Genomic DNA, 12,268 nt, shown 5'->3' with positions numbered 1-12,268 from the left:
TATTTTTAAACGGAGTGATATCACTGAAGAGAATACAAAAGTAAATTCCATTTATATAATTTCTTTACAAACCGTTACGGGTTGAGTGATGATAGCCTTTAAAAAAAAAGTGCCTGTTCAGGAACTTAAAAAAACAAAAAAACGAAATCACTGCCATGTGGCATCATCTAAATTGCTCCTCGAAGCAGCTGCTCCAAACTGCCCACCATCTGCACTACAACGCACTCTTTAATCACGGTGTCCTAAAGCAAAAGTACTTACAGAAAGATGGTGTCACGTTTCTGGAATTATACGTGATGCATAAAGCTCCATAAGCAGCCACAAAACCGAAGAAGAGACCAGCAGCCAGGGAGACTAAGCTTCCTACAACAAGTAAACAGAGAATTAGAGATCAGGAAAACTTAAATAATCAACATAAAAAAAAACATTTACAAGAACCCGGCCATGCTTCCCGAAAACATACCTCTTTAGAACCACGCATTATGCTTAAAACATGTTTGATCTTGCCAATGTTTGCATGGTGGGTGCCACGGTAAAGGGGGATAGCTAGTGTCCCATTGACATGCCTTTACCATGCAACAAGTCAGTGACCAATACCTGGCTGGTTCGGCTTTAATTATAAAAGTTGGCTGAGGTGCTGACAAACCCAATCAATCTAACTTTTAGTTATATAAAATACAGGTGTCTCCCCGAAACCTATCCAGTCCCTGCTCCGAGCCCAATGTTGGATTCAACTTAGAACGGATTGGTACTGATCAGACATGGTTTCTTGTTAGCCAAATCAAACCTTAAGACAGTAATGGTCTGGATTAGACAATCAAAACAGTGTTCAGGTGTTCAAGCTCTGTCAAGTGCTAAAGAAATGACACTATAAAAAGAAAAACATTTTCTGCAACCAAATTCAGATTATGCATACATTCGCCTGAATATGTGTAGAACTAAACAAGGAACAGCTTATAACAAACAATGTCTTGTACATCCCTACTCACATTGTCCACTAAACAAGTCACACAATATAATTACACATCTCACTTTGTTTTTTGGGAACAAGTTGGCTCAAAATAAACCCTTATGCGATTTTAGCTCGCATCTTAAGTTTCGTGGTTTTCATCAGGACATTAATTTAGACTGCATGCACACTATTTGCAGAAATCATTGAACACAATTATTCAAAGTGATGTTGTAAGATATCTTCTGTTTCTACAATATAAAACATAACTAAATCATTAACTTCTCAAGATTGAAAGGAAATGCGATAAAAAAAATATACTAATACCGGTGTAATACCTTAAATACTAATGCAAGGTGTTTGTCACAGTCACTTCTGTTTCCCTCAGCTTGGAAGCTGGCATTTATTCTTCCCTTAATAAGAAACCTAAGGCGGCCCGGCTATACTAAACAATTTTAGACCAATTTCTTTTACTGGCCAAATCTAATACATTTTGGAGAACTGGACCATGCGAATAGGGTTTACTTGGGCCTTCCTGCTTCCCTGACGCAAAACTCCATCCAGTCTGTACAAAATGGTGTAGCAAGATTGATTCCGAGTATTTCTGATTGGTAACCCATCTTGCTGCATTTGAAATGTCTACCCTGGCTGTCAATAGCCAATCATATTAAATGTAAAGCACTTACCATCGCTTTTAGAGTGTTTTCGGGATACGGACCCCTCCCCCTACCTAAGAGAATGATTCCGGGCTTGCAGCAATGTAAATCTCTAAGATTGAACAGCCTCAGACTTCTGCAGGTGCCAAAGATCTTGACGGCCAGAAAAGGGGTCAGATCGTTTTCATTCCTGCCGTCCAAACTGTAGAATGCAATTGCCAATCAGCCTTCGTATGTCTCCCTCTGAGCTTATGTTCAAAAGGAGACTAAAACCCTTTCTTTTTGATAAAGCCTAGATCTTTTTGTACTTTTACCTTTGGGTCAGCCTCTCTTGTTGATAGCGCAGGGACAACTCTCATGAGGCAGCCATGCGTGGTTTAAATGCCATTTAATTGATTGTGGGACTAAACCAAAAGTAAGAAGAATATTTTAAGGGTATTCATCTTGCCTAATTACCAAAAGAAAATGGTAGGATAGGATAGAAGAATAATTTCCAGAAAGAAAAATAAAAAAAATAAAAAGAATATATGTCAATGGATGGGGAACCTCCAAAACACAGATCCTATCGACACCCCAGGCCAGCATAGACACAGGAGTGGTACCAAATGAAAAAGATGATCTTTTTTCTTCACTGCTTATCTCTACTGAAGAAAAATCTAACATGGGGTAAAACTGCTTGAGCGGTTCCATCACCCCCAAAGAATTAAGTGTGAAATTTACAAGACATTGCTCAATGATAGTCTAGTTTTTCCCCATTCTCCTCTTTATATGCACATCCTCAATAGAAGATCGAATGAAAGTTCTTTTTTGATTCCTTGGGACTTGGAAGACTTCTAGGCCACCACAGATTTAAGTTATAACTCGGAGAAGAATGTTATTTCAACTACCACGAGTCATGATGCTATCATCTGTACCAATACCAAATTGCCTGGGGAGATGGAGAAACAAAAAACAACACCATAGGACACAAATGAAAAAGAGGTCTACATTTTAAAATGGAGACTTGGAGTATCAAAAATGTTCTGCTATACGATAAGTAATAAAAGGAAGTATTCCAGGGTCCTGCAATGAGGCAGTAGAAGATACATTCATGGGACTCCATAAAAATCCCATGAAGCAGAACATTTAATTCCACAAAACTACTACTGTAGAATGGTTTGCTTATTCCTGCATTTACTACAGGAAAAGAGGAAGGGCAAAATATATAGGGAGTTAGAAAACTATGGGTCTGATCTTAAATTCCACTGCAAAACATACTACAAACTACAATTCGCAAGTTATGTGCAGAGTTTTAGGACTCCGCACTGCCTATACTTATTTGTTCAGAGTTCTCGGCCCGAATGTGGAGTCTTTGCATAGGTAAGTTTACATATTAGTACTAAACGTAGTAGGAACTGGAAGGAGTGGGTGGGGAAAGGGCAGTTATACTACTAAAAAGGATGGGATTAGGGAGAAGTAAGAGGGGTTTATGGAGGGGACCAAGAAAGGGTTTATGGAGGGACATCACCCACCACACAACAGTGATCCAATTGCATAATTCTGGGGGTGTAGACATGTAAATTACACTTTTGTTGTAAGTTTACACTGGAGTTTGTGAATACCGAAAGCACTAAACTTACTAAAAAGTGTAACTAACCTTTATGGATCAGAAACTCCGAGACTCAAAAACTAAATTTCTCATTTCCCTTCTCAATAGCCAGTAACTATAAAGAACACACCAGAATGTGCCAGACTAATGCTCCAATTTCCTTTTCTACTTCCGGATTTCTTAAATTTGTAACCAGACTTCCATATGAGAAGGAGAGCTCTAGAGACCTACTGCCACTATGTTCATCACATTCACGGACCAAAGGAAGTCCTAAAATACATTGCTGAAAATGATTTTAGTGAGTTCAGAAGTTTTCTTCAACTTCACTTCCAAGAGTGCCCCTAACCACCCCATCTCCAAGCAAGGGAACAGATGGTGGGGTGAGCCTTGCTGGCAGCGGGACATTTAGACTCCTCCTGCATGCTTGCCAGCAGGGTCAGGCCGTGGTGATGGAGAGGATCAGCGGACCAGGGCCTCCATCACTGGAGGGCCTCAGAGTCAGGTGGCTGTGAGCTGCTCCTGGAAGGTTGAGGACTACTCACCTCACAAGCACCTCGGACAACTCTGGCAGGCCGGGGGGGGTGTCTGGTTTCTCGTGCCCACCCTCGCATCTGCAGCAACCGGATCAGGCGAGGAGGAAAGCCATACCACAGATTGACCAGCGGGGCCAGGCAGGCCTCCATCACTGGGAGGGCCTCAGGGTTAAGCAGCCGCAAGCTGCCCCTACTGCTGGGGGGTAGAGGACTACCCTTCCCACTACCCTTCGGTCAAATCAGAAGGCAGGGCAGCGTCTATTCTCTCGGGGTCCGCCCTTGCATTTTAAACTGCTTGGTCGGGCTACGGTGAGGAAGGGACTGTGCCGCAGAGGGTCCCAAATCACCCGACGGCTGTCCCTTATAATCGGCAGACCCGGGGTCCCCACTGAATAGACCTGCTGTTAAGGGTGCCGGGCTCGACCTCCGTTGATGGTGCCTCCTGACCCCTGGAGACAAAGAGGATTACCTTCTACACTACCAGGCGCTGCTCCTCTTGGCCATGGGGTGCCAGCGACCAGACTCTGCACCTGGTCCTCCACCTGACGGCAGACCATCGACCAACCCTCCCCCGCACAGCTGCACTACCGTGAACAGGAATGCTGAAACACAGGGTCCCGGACAGGCGAGTACTGGGGAATTGCCCAAGGAGACCTGGTGTCATACTGTAGCCGCATGGCAGGGTCAACATGGGGGAAGGACAAACATCCCCCTCCTTCCGCCTAACAAGGTGAAATTGATAAATTTACTAAGCCAATGCTTGCTCCAGGTGAGGCTTCTTCAGGCCTGCCGTTGCCCAAGGCCTCTGTCGCCCACACTTTGTCCATTTTGCAAGCAATCCAACACTCCCGGACATCACTAAAGGGCAATATTGGTGAACTCTAATAACACTCATCACTGCTTCATCAGGATCTCCTCAACAGGACAGAATATCAGAGGCTGAGGACTCGCTCCGTACAGATCAATCCTAAAACGCCACTCTTCAAAACATGTTTATCTGCTAGAGGCATGTGCAGAGGGGAGCTCTAGATGTAATAACCTTCGTATCATGGAGATCCAGGAAAGGTTGGAGGGCCCTCCTCCCACCCGGTTTTTAACAGACTATTTGAAAAACGCGGTGCCGGCTCAGAATGTATTGGGGTGCTTCACAGCGGAGTGAGCGCACAGGCCCCTTGCCCCCCAAGCCACCTCGCCCAATTATTGTCCCCATATTAAACTTTTCTGAAAGAGACGCTGTGTGACTTCCTGCCGAATGGAGAATGTGATGTGTGACTCGTACAGGTGATGTTCTTTCCAGACTAAAACCTCAGGGTTCAACAACAGCGACACTCCTTCACAGCAGTCAAACAAAAAATGAAGGCAGTGAAACTTTAATTCATGCTGCTGTTCCCGGCTCACATTAAGGTCCTTTTTGAGTACAAAATGCTCTTTTCGATGGCCCAGAGAGTGGACGCGACAAGGTGGAAGAACGACCAGACAGCGGACGAAGACGCCTCGTGCATTGAGACCGCCCTAACAGCCAAGGGTTCTCAGACACTTAGCAACACCTGCTGCGCAGGAGATGGAGAAGCAAGTGCGGGATTTGATCAGCGGAGGTAACCGAAAACTGTTGTACGAGACATCAACCTTCCTCAAAGGGGGATAAGCCGGCATCTTCCGACAGACTGGTGTCATGATTGTTGGATTGCTTGGGTTTCTGCTCATGGGTTCCTGCTGTGACCACCAGTCTGCCAATAGGTCAGTCTTTTGGTGTGGGTGGGTCGATGGGTGGCTGGGCTCTGCTGGGATTATCCCACTCCAAGGCCTGCCTTTGAGTTTGGGGTTGTGTTATGCGGATTGCTTCTATCAGTTGGGGTTTGTTTTTTGGGGAGTTTTTCTAGCTCATTGGTGTAAAGGAATAAGGCTGGGGACTACATCCCCTGTTGGCAGATAATCCTAGTTGATTCCACGACAGACGCTTCTGGTTGGAAAAGTATTGGTGTGGAGGTCGATTCTTATCTCTGTTCTTTTCTTTACCTTTTAGGATGAGGAGTATGAGAACAAACAAGAGGCACACACACAGACTTAGGATTTGGCCTTCGACAACGCTCACACTGTTGTCACGTCATGTGCTCCGCTGTCTCCAGACATGACTGACAACGCTATTACTAAATACCAATACCAGAGACACATCCTGACCTGGAATGTGAATGAGCTCCTGGACCGGGTCAAGAGAGGGGCTGTGCTTAAAAAGGCTAAACATCTAGAGGCGGATGTGCTCCTTCTACAGGCGACTCATTTACTGAGTAATAAATGCCTCTTACAGGACCATATTAATGCCCTCTCCACTCACAAAAGATTTCTTGACAACCCGCAGTGCACTAGTAGCATTGTTTTTGCCAAATGCTGGGTAAAGGGGGATGATTTCAAGAGGGTGGTTGACTGGAAGGTGGAAACGAGTGGGAATGACCCACATGGGCCCTCCCAATTAACGTGATTCATGGAGGCACAGGGCCGGTCAGACACCTGGAGAGTTCTGCACTCTCAGAAAACGTTACACACTATATTCAGGCACCAAGGAGATGTTATCTCATCTGGACATAATCCAATGCTGCGGTTGACAGAGTGGGGGTTGCACATATACATGCTCAAGGCCTCTCAGAGCACTCCTCAGTGGAAATGCAGCTGCGGATAAACCCAAGAAGTGCAAGATGGGGATGGAGGCTGGGAGTGTGGTGACTGCAGGACCCAGAGACAAGAGCGTGTGTGGCAACCATGCTAACCCACTACTTGGCTTACAACACAGGCTCAGTTACCTCACAGGGAAAACTTTGGGAGGCACTCAAGGCCTCCCCTAAGGGAGGACATTAGCAGCCTTATAGTAGATCAGACCAAACGACAACAGCTTTAAGTGACACTGGAGCTGGAGAGGATGGTGGTGGCCACCAACTCTGCTGTAGTGCTCACAGGCTTGCTACATGCCCAGACAGTGCTACAACAGAATATCCTGACTGAAGCCAGACGGTGTAGCTGGCGATGCACGTTCGCATTAACCAGCGGATCCACAAATCTACTAAAATGCTACATTAGCTCTGCACTAATTATATCAGCAGGGAACCAATAGTGTATGTCTTAGACATGGAAAGGAACAAGGGGTGCAGGGACATTGAAGTAGTCCACTGTTTTGCATCTTACTATGCTGACCTCTAGTCTCCCACAGAGAGCTCTGACATAGCTGAGCTCTGGCGGTTTGTAGAGGATCTTCCGACTAGACCTTTTTCGCCTGAGAACAGGGCATAATCTAGCAAGTGGAGGTCCTGGGCGAGATGCAGCCAGGCAAAACACCTGGCCCGGGGGATTCCCAGTGGAATTCTTTAAAACCTACAGGATCAAACTAATTGACCCATTGCTTGATTTCTTCATAGAAGCCCAGGGTTAGGACAAATCCCCCTCGATTGACGGCTAGCAGAAATAGTGGTCCTACACAGGCCAGATGGTTCTACTGAATGTAGCGCCTCTTATTGTTCCATTTTGCTTCTAAACGTCGAGGCTAAGATATGGGTAGTTGCAGCATTTGCCACCCACCTTATGATGGTGATACCTGAACTAATGCATTCAGACCAAGCCACCTTTATGCCAAGGCAAGATACCCTGGAAAACATACGCAAGGTACATAATGCGTTATCACTGTTCCACAACTTGCCTGGAACCCACGGACTGTTGTATGTTGACTTCCATAAAGCCTTGGACTCTGTGAACTGGACCTACATGTTCCTTCTTTTGTCCAAGTTAAACTTTGAGCTCAAACTTAGAAGACAAGTGTGTCTACTCTATAAAGATTTGAGGGCTCGCTACTGATTGGGACTACATTTTGACTCCTTCCTGGTGCTCAGAGGCATAAGGCAGGGATGCCCCATACCGCCTCTGCTGTTCACTACCGCCATTGAACCCCTGGCTGTGTGGGTGAGGACTGATGCACAACTCTGGGGATTTGGGTGGTCTCCGTGGGTGGCAGACAGTATGTGGATGTTGTTCTGTTCTTTGTGGTAGACCCCCGGGGTCCAGCCCCAAGGCTCTCAAGATACTTAAGGTATTTGGCAGGTTTTCGGGGCTCCATGTGAACATGGCCAAATTGTTAATATACCAAATAAAGTGCACATACCCTGACTTGGAGTAGGCAGCCGGCTTGCAGATTTGTCCTAGAGGCTTTAAATACTTAGGAATATATATGACAGATGACCTGTCATATATATTCCAGGTACAAGAACATACAGCCCCAAATAGACTGCCTGACACGAAATTTAGAGTTTTGGTCGAGCCTCCCATTATCGATCTTGGGCAGGTCTGCAATATACAAGATGGGGGTCCTACCTCACTTCCTCTACCAACAAAACTAACCCTTCCCCTTACTGTGAAAGGCAAGACACAATCTTGCAGAGCTATAAATTGAACTACCAATGCCCACGCATTGCTCTATACAATTGTTTTTAAATCGCCCTCCAAAAGTGGGATTGCAGCACTGGACCTTCAATCTTATTACAGGGCCTCCCACTTAAATATTGTAAACGTGCGGTGGTTTGACTCGTCAAGAAACTCAGCGCTCGCATCCAAAAAATGGCCAAATGGTGAAACTCCCCTGCTGCACCTACTTTATGGAGGCCCTGACCCGGGCTTTCTTCCTCCAACCTAGAAAGTGGTACGGCAAGTCTGGCGAGAGACCAATAGGGCCGTGGGATGGTGGAGGCAGCTAACCGAGTAACCACCCGTCTGGGTGTGGACCTTACAACTACAGGTGACAGCCTTACAGGGATTCAAATGCTGGGATACCATAAGACATCACTAATTTGGCGACTTGGTGACAGGGGCAACAATCAAAACCTTCACAGACCTTCAGATTTAATAGGAGCTGCATTGCAGCCAATTTTACAGATACTTACAACTCCGCCACACTTTATTTCCCTACATAAAAGATTTGGAAGAGCTACCCGACTTTAGACCCATTGAGGCAAAGATATTTCTGGATGAATTGATGACATTAAATCTCGATAATCTACCTCTCTTCGATGAATACCTTGGCAGACACATCTGACCATCTGAGTGAGGCTTGGACTGAGAATTTGGCCCCGCTGACAGACAATGACTGGAGAGAGGAAAGAGCTTCCCCTCGGGAGGTAGTGTTAGCCTCACAATAGCAATCTATACAATTAAAATATCTACACAAAATCCATTACACAAGAGAGAAACTGTGGAAAATGGGGAAGATAGACACACCAACATGCCTGTGCTAGAGAACATCAAGGGGTGACTGGCTACACAGTGTTTGGACATGTGAAAGGCTAGAGTCCTTCTAGGAAGGTATCCTGTCATGTCTGGGGAGAATCCTGGGATGAATCAGAAGCTAGTAATGAAGTGTGCTACTGGAGTGTAGGCACATCCCTGTATAGGGCACACTGATTCGGTTCTAGGCACCAGAGCAAGCTGTGCCGTAGAATTCCAATTGAAGTTCAGAAAGCAAAGGATAGTCTTTCACAAAAATGTATTCCATATAGTTCATATTTTGCTCATATGAGTGAAGGAATTGTCGATGATATCATGAAATTACACGGTGCTCCGATGCATTTCGGACAAGTAGTCCTTTATCAAGGAGCTCTACAAAGGATGCAACAGGAAAAATAATCAGTAAAGAACCTTCATGGTGAATATACAGCCATTTAAATGACGGGGTAAGTGAGGCAACCGCGTGCAGCCCAAATGTAGTGAAAAGTATAAAAGGGTCGGGTTCAGTAAAAAGTTAACGGTTGTGGGTGAAAAACGAAAATAGCCCATTAACGTGTTATGCTCAAGGGAGTGAAAATCCAATAAGGTAAAAAGCGTGCCTTTTTAACAAAAACGGGAGACGTGCATATATTAACATACCGTCTGTGAGAAAACGAGATAAGCAAATTCCTGCGTGGTATTAACTACCGCGCGTCTCAAAAAGCTGGAAAGGGTGGAAAGCAGTACTTACTAGGTTACCGGGTCGTGCAGCATGCAACGAGTCGGTGTCGGCTGTGGTGGCTCGGCAAAAGTGATGTGAAGTTAAACTAGAGGGTGGTGATGGAAATCAAAAAAGGACTGTGGCCGGTAAAAAAGGCTGGAAACATACTATGATGACGGCGGCCATCTTAAGAAGACTAAAGAGGTGAACATATCAATGGGAAATTAGGTTAAGCAGCAGCAGAATTACAGTGCAAAGCGACAATGAAATATTTAATTACAAATAACAACTGAGTTCAGTGCGGTCGTTAAGACCAAATGGCTTTTGTGACTGAAGTCTATAAATCCAAGACGTTTCGCGTTGTAAAAGGATCTTGTTGTTGTCTCTCCCTTCTGTTTTTGGGACCAACTCAAGGACCAAGTATTTGAGTTGAGCCACATTGTGGTTTGCCTCGTTGAAATGGGTGGCTACATTGGATTTAGAGTTTTTGGTAAGGATATTGGACTTATGTTCATTAAGTCGGGTTTTAATCTTTCGGCTGGTCTTGCCCACGTAGATCTTACCGCAAGGGCACTTCAAAAGATAAATCAAATTGGAAGAGTCACAAGTGGCATCCACATTCAGTTTAATGTTGAATCCTCGCATTGGGTGGTTGATGTTATTGCCTTTGATTATGTTGTTGCAATTGTTGCAATGATAGCAAGGACGTGTACCTGTATGTTGTGTGGTTCCCCCTGTCATGATCGGTCTAGATAGAATTTCCTTGAGATTCCTTGGTCTGGTGTATGCAAAGATGGGTGGTTCTTTAAACAAGTTTTTGAAATCAGGCTCTGAAGAGAGAATTCGCCAATGTTTAAGGATGATGTTTTTATAACATTTGCTTGAGGTGGAATACCTCGAAACAAGGACCAATCTTTGGTCTGCTGGTTTCACTGTTCGTTGTAGGGTTTTCTCTCGAGGTATTACAGCAGTTCGTTGGACTGCATCTTGTAGAATATCGTCGGGATATCCTCTGTTTTTGAATCTAGCTTTCATAGATTCAATTTGGGTCATCCTTATTTCAGGGTCAGAAACGATGCGTGTGACTCTGAGTAATTGGCTGTATGGTAAATGTCGTTTCAACGAATCCTGGTGAAAGCTGCTGAAGAGTAGAGAATTGTTACGGTCAGTTGGCTTGCGAAAAAGATCAGTTTCAATGCCTTGGGGAGTGAGTTTGATAAGAACGTCCAGATAAGTTATCTCCTGATCACTGATGTTCCAAGTGAACTCAATGCGATCATCTTTAGTGTTGAGTTCAATAAGGGCCAGTTCCAGATTTTCTTTTGAGTCTTTCCAAATAAAAAACAGATCGTCAATATACCGTACATAGAGTTTTAAGTTGCTCATCCAGTTGGCATTCTTGTAGATGTGACTGAGTTCAAAGTTGCCCATGTAAAGATTTGCGTACGTCGGTGCCGCACAATTGCCCATGGCCATGCCGGACATTTGGAGGTACCACTTGTCGTCAAACTTGAAGTAACTGTGATATAAAGTGTATATCATCAGCTCCAGTATGAAGGGTTTCAAAGAGTCGTCCATTTCTGCTGAAAGTAGAGCTTGTTCTATAGCATTAATTCCTCCGTCATGGGGAATCGAGGTGTATAGGCTTTTAACGTCAGCTGTGCAAAGATATAGTGTTTCATTCTCACCAATTTGTATTGTGGTTAATTTATTCAAAAATTCGGTGGTGTCTTTTATATGACTTTGTAGATTCAGGACCATAGGTTGTAGATAACGGTCTATTAGTTTTCCTGTCGGTTCATGGATCGAGCCTCTAGTAGAAACAATAGGGCGAAATGGAGGGTCCATCAGGTTTTTATGAATTTTGGGTAGCATGGTGATAGACGGGCTTCTTGGATGTTCTACCGTAAGGTATCTCTTGGTTTTGTCGTCAATAATGCCATCGGATGTGGCTTTGTCAATAATTAACTGTAGTTCATTACGGTAATCATTGGTGGGATTACCTTCCAGAGGTAGATATACATCAGGGTCCATCACGTGTTCACGGGTTCTTTGGTCGTAGAGCTGAGTGTTAAGAATGACAAGAGCGCCGCCCTTGTCAGCCTTGATGCATTGAGTTCACTTGGAACATCAGTGATCAGGAGATAACTTATCTGGACGTTCTTATCAAACTCACTCCCCAAGGCATTGAAACTGATCTTTTTCGCAAGCCAACTGACCGTAACAATTCTCTACTCTTCAGCAGCTTTCAGCAGGATTCGTTGAAACGACATTTACCATACAGCCAATTACTCAGAGTCACACGCATCGTTTCTGACCCTGAAATAAGGATGACCCAAATTGAATCTATGAAAGCTAGATTCAAAAACAGAGGATATCCCGACGATATTCTACAAGATGCAGTCCAACGAACTGCTGTAATACCTCGAGAGAAAACCCTACAACGAACAATGAAACCAGCAGACCAAAGATTGGTCCTTGTTTCGAGGTATTCCACCTCAAGCAAATGTTATAAAAACATCATCCTTAAACATTGGCGAATTCTCTCTTCAGAGCCTGATTTCAAAAACTTGTTTAAAGAACCAC

The 12,268-nt window shown here is 44.6% G+C and overlaps 1 protein-coding gene across 2 annotated transcripts in view; it reads right to left on the bottom strand.

Annotated features, from left to right (window-relative positions):
* Positions 1–12,268, bottom strand: part of TMEM14A (transmembrane protein 14A) — a 175,449-nt gene that overhangs the window by 131,255 nt on the left and 31,926 nt on the right. For both annotated transcript variants that reach the window (XM_078647936.1, XM_078647935.1), the window contains exon 3: positions 262–363. In XM_078647936.1, coding sequence (XP_078504062.1) covers positions 262–363 — 102 coding nt within the window. The remainder of the gene's footprint in view (positions 1–261; positions 364–12,268) is intronic.

The sequence above is a fragment of the Lissotriton helveticus genome, chromosome 6 (assembly GCF_964261635.1).
Source record: "Lissotriton helveticus chromosome 6, aLisHel1.1, whole genome shotgun sequence".
Classification (NCBI taxonomy): Eukaryota; Metazoa; Chordata; class Amphibia; order Caudata; family Salamandridae; genus Lissotriton; species Lissotriton helveticus.
Note: the sequence above shows the minus strand (reverse complement) of the source record. Positions and strands in the feature narration are given on the sequence as shown.